Consider the following 21,906-nt stretch of genomic DNA (forward strand, 5'->3'; position numbering starts at 1 on the left):
TTCTAATACTTCACTCTTGGTGATCTCATCATCTTACACGAGTTCAACACAAACAATTCCTGGCTCTAGTCTCTCTCCCTCTGCCATCCTTTATGTAAACCCTACTCTCCATCCACACACCATGCCTTCCAATCTTTGGATTCCTCAATTTCCTCCCAGGCTACCTCCCCCACATTAGCCATTCCCTCCTCTTCTCCCCAGCTAGTCTCCTTGGTGAACCAATTCACCTCTACACTGTCCTCCTCTCTTGAATCCTTAGTCCCCTTATCACGTCACTGATTACCCCAGCCAAGCCTCAGCCTTGGATTACTCCCACCATTTGTTGCCTTTGTATACTTACCACATAACAGGTTGTAGATCTCAATATTTTCAAAAGGCTCCACTTCCATTTTCTCATTAAACCCTGGTCCATGTGCCAAAAAGATAGCCTAGAATGACAGTAAAAAATCTACAAGTAAAGATTTGTAATCAAAGACAGAAAATGCAACAACTGAAGTATGTAATGAAACATTATCATCAAAGTATAAAAAGAGAAGCTAAATTCTTTGTAAGTTATTTTCTTCATTGTTCCCCTTCCTGTGTGCCTCTAAGATCTCATATAACGATTTTCTTGAATGAAATAAATCCTGCTTTCCAGTAGCCTTGAAGAAGCTTTCCAAAAGCATGTTAGTTTGTAGATGTGCATTGATCCCAACCATACACACACACACACACGCGCACACACACACACACACACAAATTAAACATAATATTGACCACCTAACTCCTCTGCTTAATAACTCCCAGAGGCTCCCTCTTCCTTTTAGGGTATTTACTTCTTCTTGTTCTATTGATTTTCCACTAGTCTTGATGTGAATAAGCAATAAGAATATAAACAATTGTCAAAAGCCATCACAGTCCCACCCTTACTAATGGTATTCCAGGAGAAGCAGACCCTAAATAACTGAGGATGAATAAAAAGGCATGTTACATATGTACAAATATCAGGAAGGCTCAATCCCATAACTACGTGAGGCTCACCATTACTGCCAAGAACAATGAACAAAAAATATTTTTAGCTATGTAGGAGAGGCTAAGGACAATGAGGAAAGGTATAGGAGTAAGACTTGCAATAAATGGAATCATAATGGGCAAAAGAGAAAGTGCAGGCAAAACTAGTCAAATCTAATTTTGCTTACTTCCTCCACCAGAGGAAAAAGTCTTCAAACTGTAAAGAATAAGGATGGGAATTGGATCTGTGATTTAATTGGCATAGGAAAGTCCCAGATGAGGAAACTCCCCCTAGCAACGCAGTTCAGCATCTTCTCTGAAACATAAAATCTTAGGGGGTTGCCTAGAACACCAAGAGATTAGGTGACTTGCCCTAAGTTACACAGCCGGTATGATTCAGGGACAGGACTTAAAGCCAGTTCTATTCATTTTGCCACATTACACTTCTCAAATCTTCAAGGATAAAAACAAAATAGTCAACAGGAAACTGAAACACAAGATAATGAGAAAAGGGTACAAGATCATTTATTGGACAAAAATAAATTCATGTCACCAGACTTGAATAAAGCTTACACACTAGAAAGCTGCAAGAATAGGATTATTGAGCGGCAAGAGATGGTCTTTTTAAAAATCATAGAAAACAAGATAGTGCTATATGACAGAAATCAGGCAAATGTACTGATTTTGAAAATGAGGAAGAACATGCCTTTTTAGACTTTAGTGAGTTTGACTGCATTCTTGTCAAAATACTGTCATGCATTCGTAAAGAAATGGTTTGTAAATGGTTAGAAAGGGAAGTGGTGATCAGTAGGAGACAGTATGATTTCATTAAGAGCAAGACATGCACGACTCTTTCCTCTTTTCTGATAGGATTACTAGACTGTTGGTCAAGGACTGTTCTAGACATGTTATTTTCTTTGGAGTATATGGCTCGTGGTATATTTCAATATACCAAAGTCATGGTATATTTTAATAGAGTATTTGACATAGTCTTTTAGATATTCTTATGAAACAGGCAGAAAGATGGTGAGTACTTATTGATTAATACAGTTGGAGCTAAATGAATAAGAAAAGTCTAAGACTGTAATAATAATAGTAACAACAACAATAGCATTAAAATAGTGCTTTATGGTTTGCAAAGCTTTACATGGGTCATCTCTTTTGATCTCCTCAACAACCCCATGAGGTGGGTTATTTATGAGGTTATTATTATGCCCGTCTTACAGATGAGGAAACTGAGACTGAAAGAGGGTACGCTAGTTGTCCAGAGTACTAGTGAAACAACTAGTAGTTCTCAAACTACTTGTCAAACTATGGTAATTAATCAATCAATATCAACCTAGAGGGAAGTCATTAATGAAGTGTCACAGGTGCTTGTAGTTGACACTATTTTCTTTAACATCTTTAGCAATGACTTGGATAAAAGCATAGACTCCCATGTTTAAAAAATTTACAAATGATCCAAAGCTGAGAGGGGTAGCTAATAAGTTGGGCAATGAAATCAAGATCAATAAAGATTTTAACCATCTGGACAGAGGAGTCAAATCTAATAAGATTAATGAGAATAAAAGTAAAATCTTGTACTTGGTTAAAAAAAATTAACTGCATGATATAACTTCATCCCATAGTTACAAAGAAGATATAAGAAAATTCATCTCAAAAGATTCTGAAGGGTAGAGGGGATGATGAATTCAATAATAAATCCACAATGTGGCATGGCAGCATGTGGGGGGGGGAGGAGAGTATATCCCTAATGCCTCACAGAGAATGGGAATATGTGACAAATTTTTTAATGTTTGCCATTTAATTGAATCAAATATATCAGATCATTTTGCAAAGTAGCAACTGTTTCTATTCGCATTACTTCATGTCAATATATTTGTTCTTTTTGAAAAGATACCTACTCTAGCCTTTTCTAAAGTTTTACTACTCAAGCCTTATAGTGCTAGAGAGTGGCTCCTGAGTCATTGAAGGCTAGATCAGAGAAGCATGGCTCTGCCCAGTGCAAAAGAGCTAGAAAGACTTTGCCACATACCACCTCTGTGACCTTGAGAAAGTCACCTAACCTCCACAGGCCTCATTTTCCTCATCTGTAAAATGAGAGAGTTAGACTAGAATGACATCTGAGGTTCCTTCCAGCTCTACATATGATACTATGATTACTGGCCTAGTGATGGGTTATTTGTTTGTCATCCAAGGACCAGACTAACTAAGTTTGGAGAGGCTCCTCAACAGAAAGTTGGCCACCAGATGAGAAATTATTTTGGCCACAGCAACTCATAAAAACCATCTACTAATGAATATATGTATGGAGGGCACCATCTGCATCCTACAGTGATGAAGTCATGGGTCTTTTGAGGTACTGAAGAAGTACATACTTTCTTCACAGTAAGGAGACTGAGCTAATGTGCCACCATTATTCTATCTAGGCACCTTTCTATTTAGGTAAGTATGTACATTCTTGAAGTGAAATGAGATTAGGAGAGGCAGCCCTGCAGAATGGATAGAGAGTAGGCCTTGAGATCTGGGAAATCTAGGTGAACTTTCTGTCTTTGACACACACGTACCTCTCAGGGCCCCAGGCAATGCTATAAGATTATATGAGCTGCCAATTTGTGACATTGTCAGTAGAGGTGAAATTTCCATAAGAAATGTCCCCTAAACAGATGAAATCATAAGTTCAGACAGGCTACCTTCCCCTACCCTGTCTTTGCATGGAATTATTTGTAAAAAACATTGGACCAAAATAATTAAAAGTAATATAAATTTGGTAACCTTACCTCCATACTTTGAAATTCATTGTTATAACCATGATTACCACCTCCACAAGATTGATAATTTTTATTTCTGAAAATAATAATAATAAAAATAAGATTTAGCACTCTGATATTAATATAATGATGTTGAAATTTTACAACTGTAAAAAAGATTTTGTTATTGTATAGCATGAGTGTGTATTACTAACAATAAAATAAACACATTTTTCCTGCACAGATAAATTATCATAGAAAAACTTCTGAAAGAATCTGTGTATAATTATAGGTAAGATGTTTGAGAAAGGTAGAAAAAAACAAAAAAGAAATTTTTTTGTATTAAAATAGAATCTTTTTTATTCCAGTCATACTGTACTTTCTGTACAGGTAGATTTAAATGCTACATTTTCAAGTAAGAACATAACATTGCAAAGCATAAAGTTAGTGGACTGTGACTGAAACCTAGGTTAGTAAAACCATGGGTGCTATGAAACAATTCATAGGATTATAAATACACACACACACACACACACACACACACATACACACACACATCTATACAAATACACATATACACACACAGAGACCTGACAGGCCATCTAATCCCATCTCCCCATGGGAAGTAAATTCCTCATGGTAGTAATACTTATAAAAGTAATGATATTTATAAAGGTAGTTAATATCAGAGGCAGGATTCAAACCTGGCCCTCTGACTTCAAATCCAGTATTCTTTCCACTATACCACATCTGTCTCAAGTTTTTAACCATAAACTTTTCTTGACTACAAATGACTTGCTAACATTTAATTTTCATCTTTTAAGTATTTTAGCAATAAGTCCTCAGAATTTGCCTAGAGAATTATTCTTTTCCTCCCTGAACAAAACTTTACAACAACATTACTACTATTTATCTTAAAATTACAAGCTCAGATGAAATTAGGGAATGAAACTAAAATGTTATCAAATAACTTCATTTCAAACTGATAATTCTCACTCAAGGCTTAGAGAATTACAAACAAAAATCACCTAGACTGGCTCCTCCCTTTCTCCCTACTCTTGATATTACCACAATCCCAAACAGAAATCCCATTGCTCTGCCCTTTCGTACTGAAACAGAAAAGGAAGAAAGAAAAAGAGAAGAAAAAAAAGAAGGTAGAAGGGGAAAGCAGTGGGGTTTTTATATTTGTTCTCCTCTCATTCCTCATTTCAAAAATTTACCACTTGTTTTTGCTTAAGATTCACTTTGTATTGATATTGGTCACACCAGATAACTGGTTTACATAGAGATAAAAAGAGTAAACTGATTCAAAACATGGATTCTCTTTGCTTATATCTCTTACATTTTTAGGTCATTGGAACTGATAATTTGAATTTTGCTTTGTACATTTATATCCAAAGCTCTAACGTGCCTCTCAATGAGAAGGGAAACAATTAATGCCCTTTGAACTAGGTTATCTGGCAAATTTATACTAAACTGATGCTTTATGTAGCCTTTAATTTGCAAAATAACATTCTATTTCTTGAACTCACGCAGTGCTTGGAGTCACTTTTGTGGGTTATACAACTTCAGTCGTAAGCACAGGATTTGAACTGCCCCTTTCTTCACTGGTTTTCAGAAAGAGATCATATTTTTTTTCTTTAGCTAGTCTGTACACAAAGACAAATCTTTCTACGCTCCTGTTTCTGAAATCTGCTAGTGTAGTGATTGAAATTTCCATAGGAAATGATGAAAAATAATCACAGAATCAAAGAATCTTAGAATCAGACAGTACCTCACAGATCATCTAGTCCAACCTGTATCACAACAGGAATCCCCTCTACAGAATTCCTGATAAGTGGTCATCTAATTTCAGATTGAAAAGTTCCAATAATGGCAGATTCATCATCTCCAATGGTGGCCCATTCTTCCACTTTTTTATAGTTCTAATGCTTAAAAAGATTTTCCTTATCGGGTTAGAACTTAGTTTTAACAGGAGCCCAAAGGAACTAGGAGAACATTATTGTGCTACATGGTGCATAGAAGAGCAACCAATAAGTTGAAAGCCATATAGTAGGTTGAAGGCATTCAAGCTAAAGACCAAAGGGGACCTTCCTTTATTTCACAGCCTTTTAAGCCACCATTAACACTTGCGGAGTTTCAGCTACTACTCTTTCCTCCTTTCCTACAGAACAGTGGAGTCAAGGACTGTCCCTACTGAAAATAGGGAAAGGCACCTCCAGAGTTGGCTATAACTTTGGTCTTACCATTAGTGTAAGCTACGTAATGGACATGACGCTAAATCCTGATCTTTCTGATTAGGTTCCTCATCCTTCTTCAACCCTTCTAAAGCTAATCTTTGTCCTCACTGAAACCTCCATTCTTTCCATACATCACTGTTCTTCTAGTCCTTCTGCCTAGCATAAGTCTCCCTTCTTAATCCTATAGTTGACCTGTTCAATTACAGTGACTTCTACCAATGATCCTAGACCTATTGAGGTTGGATGAAGCCCTGAAAATCATTGATCCAAACCTTTCCCCATCGTCCAAACTTTTTGGTTCCTATTAGTCCCATGCCACTGAAAACCACTGAAGGAAGCTATGCCATCACGCAGTTCAATGGCACAACTGTGAACTGAACTCACAACAAATTCACGTAACCTGATTTCAACTGGGCCATCACCAGTACACAGCAATCCTTTTTTTTCCCCCTAATTGACATTCTATCTTTCTCCTAGGGTTGCTACTCCAAACTTAACCATTCTTTACTCAAGCTCACAATATCACTTCAGTGTCTCTTTCCTTTGACATTACCTTTATTTATTGATAAAATCTAGGCCATCCTGGACTTCTCTCTTCTCTCCCTATTTACATCTCAAAACCCCTTTGTCTCACTACCCTTCCTCTCCACCTTAGTTCCAGTCATTGAGGAAGAGGTGAACTTTCTTTTAGCCAAGGTCAACCCTTCTACTTAATTCCTGATCCAAGGGTGTGCTGGTAAAACAACTACCTCTCCAGAAAAAAAAAATGCACACACAGCACACTTTTAAGTTTAATTTGTATTATTAACATTTTATTAATCACCTTCTTAAGTCTCAAACAACAACAAACCAAGCCCCAATTTATAGCATTTGCCGATTTCTGAGGTGCAAATGCTTACGCTAAAAAATGTAACAATCAGCTCTGAGTTAGTTTGAACTGGCTTTAGCACCACCTTGCTTTGATCTTATCTTCTCGTCTTCTTTTTAGCTGTACCTACCAACTCCATCTCTATTGCCTACACGTATGCCTAGGTCTCTCCTAGCTAAAACAGAAAACAAAAAGAAACCTTTCACCTGACTGTCATTCCCTCAAGTTATCATTCTATATATTTATCTTCTATCTTTTCTTGACAAATTTCTAGAAAGGGTCAACCTGTACTTACTGTCTTAACCTCCTCAGCACCTACTGACTCCTCAGACCCTTGCAATTCATTATCAGTGTGCCCAAAAATAGAACTCATTTTTCCTTCATGTTAAACCTGCCCCTCCTCCAACTTCCCTCTTTCTACAAGGAGCATCACAATCCTCTTAGCCACCTAGTCAGAGCCATGACTTGGAAAAGTCCACCAGAGGTTTACCCCAAGGTGGAAAATCAAGGGCTGCCCCAGCATTGGTCTTAGACACCCTTCTCCTGTCCCAAGAGGGGTAACTGTGATTCTTGTCACAGAGTACAATTTTTTCCCCGCCCAGGGCAGCCTCCCCTTTTAAGGTATTAGCACCTTTATGGTCACTCAGGTTCAGAATCTTAGAGTAAGCTTTGACTCTTCTCTTTCATATGCCGTACCAAATCATTTAACATCTCTCTTTCTTTTATCCCATTCTTTCCACTCACATGATTGTCAGCCTAGTTCAAGCCCTACTCATCTCTTATGTGAGATAGTAATAACCTCTTAATTGGTCTCCCCATTTCCAATCTCTTCTTTGGTCAATCTTCTGCTACACAATTGTCAATATAATCTTGTTAGGGCAAGAATTACATTTGGCAGTTCTTTCAATACACTGGAATAGAGTTCATTCAGGTTCAGTGGTATAAACTAAGGAAGAATATCCAAGTGTTTTCTTGTCATTTCTTCATTTATCTTTGAATGACAATTCCTTTTTAACCATAATTATTCTATATAACTTATTGAAACTTATCTTCCTTGGTAGAAGCAAAACCCGTTTCAGCAGCTCTTCCACCTCTTTGCCATCTGTACCCATTATCCCATATTCCCCCCAGTGAACCTCTCTTTTTTGATATTTTCTTTATTCCCATCACAGTTTAAAAAAAAAAAAGCCTGTTGCCCTTAGCATCCAATTCCATCTTTAGCTCATGCTGAGCTTTGGTATTTCTGACAGTACTCTAATTTGAATGTGTTATTCTTATATTCATTCTAGTTCTCATATTTGAAAATATTATATTTCTTTCCTCTGTCGTATCTCAGATACCTCCCAGATCCTCATGTCCTGGCCACTCACATGACCAACATTAACTTCAGTGGACATCCACAGATACAAAATAAAGTACTCCAATTTATTGTCACTTTGTCCTCTATATTTGGATGGTTTTTTATTTGTTTATTTATTTTTTATCATTGTAATAAATTGTTTTGTTTTGGTTTTTTAAAGTCAATGTTTTGGGACCTGATATGTTTTACTCACAATATTAATGGTTAATAGATCAAGGTATTAGGTCGTTTACAGTCTCACAGAAGACATAGCTACCATAAACCAGAGATAAAATCTGGTCATTTCCCTACCTGCCCACCCCCTCAACCAGATAGAAAACTTTTCTTCTACTTTTGTCAATCTATAAAGTGACCTGGCAAACTTTTACCTGAAGTAGAAGAAACAGTGCCACCTTGTGGCCATTTTGGGGATAGTTCAAGTTTTCCACCAGGGTGACATCTTAAGACCAGAATTTTGTGACCAGTGATCAAGACACATCTGCCTGCTAATAGGAAGATGTTTCTGGGTGTGTTGTAGTAACCAAGGCTTTCCTAATATCTATGGCTCTTTAACAAAAATCTGAACTCTGCTATCCCTTATTCTATTTCATGTTTTCTTCCTTTTCACCTTCCTTTTCTCTATTAAAGACTTTCTTTATCAAAGTCAAGCATAATTTACAAAAGTCTAGCTCTTCTATTATGGAACAATGGATAGGATGCTAGACTTGGAATAAAGAAAACTCAAATTCAAATACTGTTTTAGGGTGCTTTACTATCTGGCAATGTGATTAGCAAATCCTTTTAGCTTCTTAGTCTGTCTCTGTATATCTAAAATGATAATAATAGGTGATAATAATAGCTATCTCACTAGGTTGTTGTGAGGATCAAATGATATAACATATGTAAAGGCACTATGTAAATGCTATTAGCTATTATTATTATTATTGTTACATTCTCAAGCTCATCTTCAACAATGTGAAAAAGAATTCTACCAATCCTCTTTAGAAGTCTACAAGTCAAGTCAGGAAGTATTTATTAAGTGCCGGCCATGTGCCAGGTATGATGCTTTAGAAATAAACATACCTGGAATTATGAATGAGACTGTGATTTCATTGGTATAGGGAACTTCCCTACAAATGTAGCACTGAAATATTAAGCAACTTTCCCAGAGTCACATAGGCACCATGTCAAGAGGCCAGGTTTTCCTGATTGCAAAGCTGGCTCTCTCCATTATATTATGCTGCCTCATATCTGATAAGAGAATAAATAAGGTCCAAAAAATTTTTTATTTCCCCTATAACCATCAAAGTTCTCTATCTCCTTTCTCTCTCTTCACAAGTATGAAAAAATCTTGAGAAAAATAAATCTAATTTGATTTTCAGTTTTCACATAGGGCTGTACTTAAAAATTCTGTAGCATGACTAAAAGGTCAATGTTCTTCTGTCTGATGGGACAATGGCGGTTGCTTAAGCTCATGTCCCACTTATACATATATATAAATATTACATAGAAATCTCCCAGGATACCTTCATCTGTATCCTAAAAATAACAAACTTGGTTTTAATAAAGTAAGAAAGACATAAATATGGAGTCAGAGAACCTGGATTAGAATGCTAGATCTGCTAATCATCTATGTGACCTTAGACAAATCACTTAAATCTCAAGGTTCCTCGTCTATAAAATGAGGGAATTGGATAAATAATCTCCAGAGATCCTACCAGATCTAAATCTAGGAATCTATGATATCACTAAACTAATAAACATGAGTGCAATATGAAAGTGCAGAACAAAACGTAGGACCATGTTTTATATAACGTCAAAGATACTCATTCCAGCCACTCACTCTCAAATCGCATGCGCACAACAGCAAATGATGGAAAACATGAGATCTTAGTGTTTTAGGAAATAGGTAAATGACCATACAAACCTTACAGCCAGCCACTGCTGATCAACAAGAAGGAGAGCTTTGTCAATTCTAACATTTTTAGCATAATGTAGTCGTTTGGGCAAGTCAGGAGACAGGTAGGGCTTAAAATGTTGATCTGCTTTTCTACACTGAAAAACAGGTAAAGATTTCCTCATGAAAACAATTTATACAATGACTACAAAATTATAAATGAAAACAACTAAAAACAGCCTAAGAACTATGATCAATGCATTGAACAACTGGGACCCCAGAACACTTTTGATGAACCATGTATCTCATTGTTTAGCAGAGAAATGATGGATCAGAGGTGCAGAAAGAGACAGATGTTCTGGACATAACCAACTTGTGAATTTATTTTGCATGTCCATACTTATTTTGTGACATGGGAGCAGTGGGAAGCTTTCATTACGTTTTGTTTAGGGCAGAGGAAGTCTTAGAAGAAGTGAAGGGAAACACTCATGAAAGAAAAAGAGTACCAATAAAATGTCCATATTTGTTGATGTTTGTTTTAGCATATGATAAATAAATGTTTGTAAAATCACATTTCCTCCTGAAACCCATAGCACATAGACATTTCTTGTTTCTTGCAAATATGTTCTTGTACATCTTTTAATGAAGGTAACATAGTCTCACGTAACAAAATATAACAAGCCATTCTCAGGTTGCATGGTAGAGGGCTATTCTGAAGACCAAACAAGATAATATAGGTTATTTTGCAATTCTGCACGTACTTACTAAGGTCCTACTATGTGATGGGCACTATGAGAGACCCTTGGAATCCAAAGACAAAACAAAACAAAACAGTCCCTTCCCTCAAGGATCTTATTTATCAATTTATATATCTATATACCTGTGGATACAATCTCTTAGTAGACATTTATTGTCTAGTAATATGTAATTTCCTTTTTACTTAATGTTTGAGAAAATAGGTTTCCGGACATAAGATATAGAGATAGATAGGTGAGCTATTATTATTAAATATGTTATTAACATTTTGACAGATTATTCTTGGTGTTAGAAAAAAGTTTTTGCACCTGGCAACCTATTTTCTCAAACATTAAATACAAGTCCTTTACAACTAGTACATGGACAAAAAGAATATACTAAATTTGTTTTTGCTAGATAATAGTTTATATTTGATTTCCTTTTGAATTGAATTTCTCATTCATTCTTTAATTCAACCCTACCTTTTTTATTAAGAAAAGCTGATAGGTGTCAAAATTGTGTATGTGTATAAATGTACACAAAGACACAGTCTTCATATATTCACTTATATTACAAAAACGGTCTCCCATTCACTACAAAAGTCTACAAAGAAAAGGAGATGGAGAGAAGTGTGCTTGTGGTTTACAGTGGTCTCTTTTCCCCCTTTAGGCCCACAGAGATGGTCTAAGGATAGATCAAAAGTCTCAGAACTAGGAAAACTGAAATTCCTGTGGCCACAACTATTCCAAGAAGCCATGTGGCTAAAGACAGAGTTGTGTTTAATTGAGGTAGATAAGGAAAACCCAGATCTACTATAGCCTTTCAGTTAGACCCTACTAGGTTTATCATAGAGCTGATCTACTCTAGCAATAAATGTCTATTTTAATGATAATTAGAATTTATATAGCACTTTAAGGTTTGCAAAGCACTTTACAAGTATTACCTCATTTTATTCTCACGACAACCTTGGAAGGTTGTTACTGTTATTACCCCCATTTTACAAATGAAGAAACTGAGGCAAATCATAGTTAAATAATTTGTCCAGGGTCACACAACTCAGTAAGTATCTGAGGCCAGATTTGAACTCAGATCTTCCTGAGTCCAGAACCAGAGCACTACCCATTGTGCCACCTATCCTCTACTACTACGACGACCACCACCACCACTACTACAACCACCACAACCACCATCACCACCACCACCACCACCACCACCACCACCACTACTATTACCACCACTACTACTTCTTCTTGTTGTCGTTATATCAAACTCATCATGATCCCATTTAGGGTTTTCTTGGCAAAAAAAAAAAAGAGTAGTTTGCCATTTTCTTCTCCAGATCATTTTACAGATGAAGAAACTGAAGATTAAGTCAATTGCCCAGAGTCATACAGCTAGTTAAGTGTCTGAAGCCTGATTGGAACTCAGGTCTATTCAACTCTCGGCTTGGCATACTATTCACTGTGCCACCTAGCTGCCAAATCCACTGCTGCTACCATTACTACTAATAATAACAATAACAATAACAGCTGGAATTTATATAGTATCTACTACATACCAGGCACTGTACTGAGCACTTTACAATTATTATCTAATTTGATCCTCACAACAACCCTGGATAGGTGCTATTATTATCCCCATTTTACAATTGAGGAAACTGAGGCAAACAGTTAAGTAACATGCCCAGGGTCACACTAAAAAATATCTGAGGCTGAATTTAAACTCAGGTCTTCCTGACTCCATGCACTATATCCAATGTACCACCTAACTACCCCCATTTGAAGGTCTGAGTTCCAAAAACCTGCGTAGCTAGTATTGAAATACTATGTATGTGTGGGTGCTGGGTTAGAGTGGAGGGGAATCCCATATCTTCTAGAGTTTCTGAAGCCAGCCCTAAACCTTGACAGTAGCATCTAGATAGGCCACCCCAGCTGATCCTACCACATTTTTAAAAATCCCTCTCTAGGACTAGGAGTATTTGACCAGCTTTAGCAATTTCTCTTTCTGCTCCACAACCCTCACCCACGCCAAATGCAGTATCAAGGGACTGGAGCCTAAAGTCAACTTAAAAAAAAAAAACTAAAAAGAAGAATTTGGGGTGGAGAGAATAGATATTGGATGGTGGGATAAAACTATTATATTTCTAAATCTGATATAAACTGTAGAAGTGCTTTAACAACTCAAACAGAACATGCTGCATATATACATTTCACCAGCAAGGGCTGTAATTACTTATCAGTATTTCATACTCAACATCTCTTAAGAATTTTAGGTCAATTGTATAGAAAATGAATCATTTCCAACCCTCAATAAACTCTTCCACAAAGGCTAATGCTTTATCAAATTGGCAGTAAAATTTTTAAAAATATATTTGAAATACTATCCCTACAACGCTTTTTCATTCTGGTTTCAAATCAAAGTATGTTAATCAAGTACAGTAAACAAATGGTATAAAGTGATTTTTCTGAACTGTACAGGGGTCTACAAGACTCTCTCACATCCTGTTTTCATTGAGCTAAGGAGGACTGAAATAGGTGGCCCTTTTTGTTTTACTTTGAAGAACTTAAGAAATAACGATGATTGAAGATTAATATACTAGAAATTCTTTCTTGAAGGGCACAAACTGGAGACCTCAGTAGCCAAGTAGGAAGAAGTCACCAATGGTGGCAAAGGTGCCACCTTTGCATAAAACTTTTTCTTCCTACTTTCTTACTACCAAACTTAAGTACTGTCTAGGATGAAAGCTACTAGGTTATAAAGTTTCAAATGTGTGCAGAAGAATATTGGTAGAGAAAATGAAAGAAATGGTGAGAGGTTCTGACTTAGGAATATATAGAGAGTAAGTTGCCAGCAATTCAGGCACCAAGTAAAAAAAAAAGAGAGAAAGAGAATAAACCCAATAAAATAATTAGTACTTACGCTGAGGTTTCCAACAATTCCTTGAGAATCAACTGTTGAAAGAGGAGAAAAAAAAATTATTATTTTTTAATTGCTAATTATTAAAAATAAGAAATATTCAAATAGGGGTTTCAGTCATATATTCATTGATAAGATTATGTCTCATAAAAATGAACTCAAATTTTAGGGTTAATTTTTAATTCAAAAACTCTTAAGGGTCTTGGCATGGTGTAGGGTAAATTTTTATTTAACAATGGGGTCTTATATTAACATGAAAGGTTATAGAATATCTTCCTTTAGAAGTTCATAAGAATAGGAGATTCTCATTTGAATTTGTGTGACCCTCCTTCAAAATTCCATTCCTTTCAATTTAACAAGCACATACTTTAGTTTTACTTCCAACAGAGTTAAAAGATAGGGTAAAATAAAAGAAGAAATGAGCTTCTACTCTGTGCTGGGAACAGTGCTAAGTACAGAGGAGACAAAGTCAAAAACAAAATGGTTCCTGCCTTCAAGAAACTGACAATTCCTGAAATGTATAGGAGATGAGACAGATGATCTATCAGTTACTCTCCAAAAATTTGATTCTGCTTATCTATGCCTCCTGGCTCCCAAGGTCATCTACATAAACTGGTCCATACTTACAAGTAAAATAGTCATTTGGGATATTGCGAGACCGGATGCGAGGGGCAGGCCCTTCATACATGTAAAAGCTTATTTCTGGAAAGTAATCAATCATATATTCCAACTTATCACAGTATGTCCGGTCCATCCCTGAAAAAAAATACATAGAATTTAGCCAAGTTCCTATTAAATTTAACAATGTTAATCATGTCTGTAATTATCTTGCATGTATGTTACATTTACTTATTCATATATATGTATCTATATGTATATGTATATATGTGTGTGTGTGTGTGTATAAAATTTCCCCTAGGAGAATGTAAGCCCTTTTATGAACCAGTTCACTCATTCTGAAAAGTATTTTAGAATGGTATCCCCAAAAGTCACTAAAATGTACATACCTTTTGACACAAGCCTATACTCCAGAGAGATCAAAGAAAAAGGAAAAGAATTCATATATACAAAAATATTTATCGCAACTCTTTTTGTAGTGGCAAAGAACTGGAAGCTAAAGGGGTGTCCATCACTAGAGGATCAATTGAACAAATTATGGTATATAAGTTAATAGCATACTACCGCACTATAAGAATGATGAAAGACATTGTTTCAAAGAACTGATGCAGAACGTAGTAAGCAAAACCAGAAAAATTATATAATAACAACATTATGAAGACAAACAACTTTGGAAAGCTTCTCTTTTTTTTTTCCAATGGTAAGAGAGAAGAAGGGAGAGAAAATAAATGTGGGGGGGGCAGGGACTGTTTTGTTTTATTCTTTTATCGCAAGAATTTAGGACAATATTTGGCAAATACTAAGTACTTAATTTTGAGAAGACGCCTATTTCTACTAAAAGTGGACCTTTCTTTAATATGACAACTAGTATATATCTAAAACTAAGCTCTAATATTTTATGCAATGGGGATAACTAGAATCCTTTCCAATGAAATCAGGGGCAAAACCAGGATGTCATTTATTACCACCTATATTCTACTTACAACTAGAAATTCTGGATATGGCAATAAGACAAAAAAAGAAACTAAGGAAGCATATATGTATGTAAAAGAAACAAAATTCTCACATTTTGCAGATGATATGATGGTGTATCTAAAGAAGCCTAGAGAATCTAAAACTAAAAAATGAATTGAAACAATAGCCAACAAAACTGTAGAATATAACATAAATCCACATGAATTATTAAGCATTTCTACATAGTACCAATAAAAATCGGCAGGAAGAGACAGAAAAAGAAATTCCATTTAAAGTAATTTTGAGTCTACCAACCAAGAACTACATAAATATAACCAGAAAACACTTTACAAAAATAAAGACAAACCTAGGTAATTGGAGAAATAGTAATGACTCATGGGTAAGATGTGTCAATATAACAAAAATGACAATACTGCTTAATTTATTTAATTCAATACCATACCAATCAATTATTTTGTAGAAATATAACAAATAATAACAAAATTCATATGGAGGCAAAAAAAAGTTAAGAATCTCAGAGAAAATCATGAAACAAGTGTCAATGAAGGGGGCCTAGAAGTACCAAATCACAAACTATAATAGAAAATAGCAATTCTCCAAAAAATTTGGTACAGAAATAGAGAGGCTGATCAATAGACCAAATTAGATATATAACATACAGAAGCAAATGAACCTAATAGCCAAGTGTTTGATAAATAGAAAGATCCTTGCTATTGGGATATAGCCTCACTGTTTTACAAAAACTTCTCAGAAAATTGGACAGTAACATAGAAGAAATTAAATTTAGACCAATACCTCACACCCTATGCCAAGATAGGCTCTGAATAGATACATGGCCTAGCTATATAAGGTCATATCAGGAACATATTAGAGAAACATGGAAGAAATTACCTGTCTGATCTCTGCATAAACTTACAAAACAAATAGCAGTTGGGCCCACTCTCCAGCAAAAGGTGACACCTTATGAATCCAAACTATTTAATTCCCTTTGAAAAAAGTAATATCAGTGCTAACATATAGATATATAATCTATGTATGTATGCAAGTATGTATGTGTATATGAATGTATAAAATCTCCAGCTAATGGGAAGCTTATATACAAGCACTCAAACAGGTAAAATATATACACAGAGCTATGCATATTAGCAAACAGAATGGTTAAAAAAAACACTGATGAAGGAATAGAGAGGGACAGAAAGGATTGGAGAAGATAACATCAATATATATATGTTGCATGGAATAGAATATCAAGTTTTTAAAAAATCATTGTGTTAGTAAAATCTGAGAAGAAGTTTTATCAACAACCTGTAACACCCTATAATTCTCAGATGGTGAAGGCAAGTGTGTCACAAGAATTAGGGAACAGGAGAAAAATATAAAGAGAGTTAGGTATTTTATAATGACAGGAAAAAGAAACAGAGGGTGAACAGATCATAGCTTACTCAGTCAAGATAAAGAGATAATTTGAATAATTCAAAGAAAGAGAAAACTCACTAGAGGTAAAACTAAAGCTTTAATCTTCATTTTCAGAATGCTTTTCTTCAGCTTGATTCTTAAATACACCAACTCATAAGGTTCACATGAGACATTTTAGAATGTTCCCACTGAGGATGCCAAATTCTTCTTTGGTTTTCTGACCTGTAACTCTCCAGCATGAAAAAAGTTCTACAAATTTCACTAAATGAATGCTAATGTATTCTGAATGAGGAAAAGTAAAAATAGCCAAATACAGTTCTGTTCCATTTATTACAAAGGTTAACAGAAATGAGCCCTAAACCTCCACACAGAAAAACTCATGGCTTAGTATGTATGGTATTACTGTACTTCAGATCAGAAGGATGTTGTAGCCACAATTAAGCTCTTTCTTTACATGTAAAGCAAAATAATAACAGCAATTGTGATGTGGCAAAACATGAGTCTGTGTGTGTTGTTAAGGAAAGGTCTATTTTTAATAGAAATGTCTATCTTATCAAAATTGAGCACTTAGTATTTGCCAGACACTGTCTTCAATGCTATACTGAAGCAATGCCATTAGGTAAAAAGAACCTGGGACTGGGAATCAGAGGACCTGATTTTGAACCCTGTAACCTGTGTGACCCTGGGCAAATCACCTATAGAAATGAGGAATGAACTAGATGAAAGGCAATAAGGTGAATTGAAAAGATTGCCAGACTTGGAGTCAGTATAGCATTAATATAAAACAGGAAGGGCCTAAAGGGGTCATATAGTCCAAATTCTTCAACTTAAAGTTGAGGAAACCAGGGCAGTTAGGTGGCACAGGGGATACAGCACAGGGCCTGGAGTCAAGAGGACCTGAGTCCAAATCCAGCCTCAGACCAGACACTTGACATTTACTAGCTGTGTGATCCTGGGCAAGTCACTTAACCTCAATTGCCTCACCAAAAAAAAAAAAAAGAAAAGAAAAAGGAAAATCATGCCTATGATCCTTGTTAATAATGAGAATTAGAAGAAATAATATTGAAAAAGCACAATATAAAAGTAAGCTATAATTAGTATTGTTGACAATTTAAAATTAGGAATTAGGAATCAAATCTAATCATTTTTCCAGTTCTCTATCCAATCAATAACATTGCTGAATTTATGTTACCAAGGCCTAGAACAGATCTTGGCACCTACCGAATAAATGTATGTTAATTCATTTGGCTGATTCTCATTCTAGGGTTACTTTGTAGTTATCATGCGCTCAGGTAAAGAGCTGAAAAAGGAAACCCTAAATGAATAAACTGATGCAAGAAAGCTTACCGTGATCAGCCAGAAGAATGATATTGACGCAGTTGTGTAAGTTTCTTTGTTTTAGTCCCTCCATTAACATTCCAAAAGCCTTATCTGCTTGCTCTAAGGCCATAATTACCTGGACAACAAAGAGGATGTTAGCATTTTCTTCTACAAATTATATCTCATATAAACAAATAATCACTTGTTCAAGGTAGGTAATAAACACATTTCCATCCTCTTATTTATCTCAGAAAGCTATTTGCTTTTTAAATGCCTAGCTGACCAGCAAGTTTTTAATCATAGTAAAAGCAGTTGAGGTAGAATCCTAGTGGAGAATCTGAGATTAAAAACACAGTTGCACTAGACAGTCTAAGCTTTGTCCTACAAGTATAGCTGAGTTTGAAAGTATATCTAGGTTTAGAGGAAAGGTGAAGTTGGGAAAGGGGTGATTTGATGGTGAAACCCTGGAGATAACAGACTTGAAGGTCATTGTACCATGGGGCAGCTCTGGCCAAGTGAATATTATAAAATGAGACACAGAAGCTGTGGTTGCTCCAAGAATGAAGGATACTCTCCTATGAAGGAAGACCATCCATTCAGATGTGGGTACCCTGGAGCAAGCCCAATTTGCTCCATGCTAATTATGTCCTTAGTATGTAGTATCCATGTCATTAAAGTTTCTATAAAACAAAATTGGGTCTCTATTTTATTTTTCATTAAAAGTAATTAGCTAAGGCAGCTAGGTGGTACAGTGGATAGAGCACTAGCCCTGGAGTCAGGAGGACCTGAGTTCAAACCTGGCCTCAGACACTTGACACTAGCTGTGTGACCGTGGGCAAGTCACTTAACCATAATTGCCTCAAAAAAAAAGTGAAGCTAATATCAAATAAGCTTCTGTTATATTTTTCAAATGGGGGGCAGAATTAAAAGACAGAATGGATTTTTAAAAATGAGAGATCATTTCAATACATCAGGTCACAAATGTCTGCTAATAGTTAGATTACCTAAAGAGAAAAAGTAGAGAGAGATCTTGAGTAAAGAAGTTGTATATGAACTGAATGGTGAGAATAGAGATAAAAAAAATTCTTTAATGTTTGCATGGTGTATCTGAGATTTTTTTTTAAATCCCACCTATATGAGCTTACTCTTTCTTTCCTGTTTTGTCTTTTATACAGCTGGCAAGAGAGAAAGCTCATGGAAAGAAAAGAGACTATTCAAAAGCATGCCAGAAAAACAAAAAGGTCACTGGTGGGAACATCAGCATCACCATTCATGTTAAAAACAATACTATTGACAGTTAAGTTCCTCTTTCATATAAGGCTATGAGTGAAAAAATGACCAATAGTCCTTTCTGAACACCTTTGTAGTGTTGTAGTACATAGAGATGAATTAGGGGTCAAGAACGCCTAGGTTTGAGTTCACAGTTCCACCATATACCAGATTTGTAAGCCTGGCTAAAGCATTTGCTCTCTCTGAGCTTCAGTTTCCTCATCTGTAAAGTGGGAATACATAATTACCAAGATTGGAGAAGGAAATAGCAAACCACTCCAGTATCCTTCTCAAGAAAATCCCATGGACAGTGTGTTCCATTGGATCACAAAGAGTGGAACACAACTAATGATTGCGCAACAACAATTAACCAAGATGGTCCACAGAGAAGAGATAAGAAAATGTGCTCTTTTCTTTGCAGAGGTGGTGGATGTGGAATATAGTGTCAGGTAAGATGAACGTGTTAAGAGATTTTATGAAACTTTTTCCTCTTTAAATATTTTTAAAATTTTGTTAAACGAATGGTTCAAATTAGCCTTATACCAGCTCTATACTGTGGAAAACTACCTAAGGGAGAGGGGAGGAATATATTTGGAAAAGAAGGTGATAAAAAATAGAAAGAAAAATAAGATTTTGTGAACAAGGATAATAAAACTATTTCACAGGTCTGTTATGAGGATGAAACGAGGTAATGCATGCAAAGCATTCTGCAAAAATGATGAGCATTATGTTAGTGTTGTCATTATCATTATTATTTCTGGGTTTTGGATTATGGCTATTTTCACCATTCATTGTTTTTGGATTTGACTCCTCTCATTAGGTTGAAATTTAAGCAACCTTCTCACAATATTATCTTTCAAAAAGACAAGACACATTCCAGACTTGACTAGTTCTTGTTCTAACAAGAATTGCTGTGTAAGGGAGAAAATCTGGTACACATTTAGTTCTGTAGTGGTAATGGAAACTGTTCTGCTCTCTATGCTGTTCTTACAACCAAGTGAATATTTTGTTATTGGGAGTGTCTTGCGTGAAATGAGCGCTACATCTCATGCCATCAAAATGACATTAGTTTATTTGTCAATAATGAATAGTGGTTTATGTGACCAAAAGTATATGGTACATTATTTACAGTTACATCCTTCAAGCTCAAAATATCATGCACCCAATTTTCCATTAACTATGAGAGTCACTAGAACAAAGTGATAGAATTACAAGCATATTATTAAAAAGCTAATAAGTCTACCAAATCTATAGTGCAACCCCCAGTCCCTTCTACCTTTCCAAATGCCATAGATTCTTTAAAAGCCGAGGTCAAGTCTCTGGCCTTGAAATGTAGAAGAGGAATTAGATTTATTCTATTAGATTGTAAGCTTCTTGAGGGCAGGGACTGTCTTTTGCCTCTTTTAGTATCCCCAGAGCTTAGTATAGTACCTTCCACATAGTAGGTACTTAATAAATGTCTATTGATTGATAGATTAGTTTGGTACTAGAACCAGGATCAACATGTGCAAGTTGCATGAAGGCAAATCTAGGTATGATGTTAAGAGAAATTTGCTAAGAATTAGAGATATCCAAAAGTTGAATGGGTTGCCTGGAAAGGTGGTGGGTTCCTCCTCTTTCAGAGTTATCAAGTAGAACCTATATAGCCGTTTGTTGACAACATTATACCTGGGATTCCTTTTGTGTATGGGTTGGGATGGAATGTTCATTGAAGTCCCTAAATTCTAATGACTTCCTACTGCCTCCAAGTTAAATATGAATTCTTCATTGCAAGTTTTAAACCCTTTCACAAACTGGCTCCAATGTATCTTTCCAGGCTCAATATACATCTCATCCCACTCTCTATGGTCTAGCCAAACTGGTCTTTCAGTTGTTCTCACATGTAGCACTCTATCTCCCATCTCTGTACTTTTTCACTAACTATTGCCCATTCCTGGAATGTACTCCTTTCTCATTTTCATCTCATGGAATCCTTTACTTTCTTCAAAGACTCAGCTTAAACACCAATTTGTGCATGAAGCCTTTCCTGATCCATCTCCCACCAACTGTTTGTATCCTCTCTCGTCATCTATCTTCTGTTTATGCTCTACATATTTATTTCTATATACTAATATAGGTACATACCTACTAATAGAATTTAACCTGCTTAAAAGCAAAGTTCTGTTTCTTTTTTTTTTTTTGTATCCCTAGTCACTATGCCTGGGACATAATAGGCACTAAAAAAAAAAAAACAACTTGTTAATTGACTAAAAACTTCTGTGGCTAGCTGGTTTTGTGGGACTAGCCAAGGTCTGAAATGAGAAAAGAATTAAGGAGCTCTTGGAGCTATAATCTAATGAATGCCTATTCCCAGCCCTCCAAGGGAAAAGAGGCTAGATATTAGTTGTAGAATAATAGATGGCAGCAGAGAGCAAAAGAAAGTAGCAGAGAGCAGTGGAGATGCCTGTAGAAAGCAGCAGAGATCAGTCTAACAAAGCTGCCCCCTGAAAATTGTTCAGATATGTCAATTGACAATAGAAAATAGTAGTTGAGCAGACTCCAGTGGGCAGCAAGGAGCAGTCAACCAAAAAAAA

The 21,906-nt window shown here is 35.8% G+C and overlaps 1 protein-coding gene across 1 annotated transcript in view; it reads right to left on the reverse strand.

Annotated features, from left to right (window-relative positions):
• The window catches only part of ENPP3 (ectonucleotide pyrophosphatase/phosphodiesterase 3), a 119,155-nt gene that overhangs the window by 37,138 nt on the left and 60,111 nt on the right, over positions 1 to 21,906 (reverse strand). Inside the window, 6 exon segments of the mRNA XM_078155130.1 lie at positions 341 to 428; positions 3,771 to 3,837; positions 10,115 to 10,242; positions 13,739 to 13,770; positions 14,363 to 14,491; positions 18,092 to 18,200. Of these exon segments, the coding sequence (XP_078011256.1) occupies positions 341 to 428; positions 3,771 to 3,837; positions 10,115 to 10,242; positions 13,739 to 13,770; positions 14,363 to 14,491; positions 18,092 to 18,200 (553 nt within the window).

This window comes from Phascolarctos cinereus, unplaced genomic scaffold (genome assembly GCF_003287225.1).
Source record: "Phascolarctos cinereus isolate Bilbo 61053 unplaced genomic scaffold, phaCin_HiC Scaffold_5;HRSCAF=322, whole genome shotgun sequence".
In the NCBI taxonomy this organism is placed as follows: Eukaryota; Metazoa; Chordata; class Mammalia; order Diprotodontia; family Phascolarctidae; genus Phascolarctos; species Phascolarctos cinereus.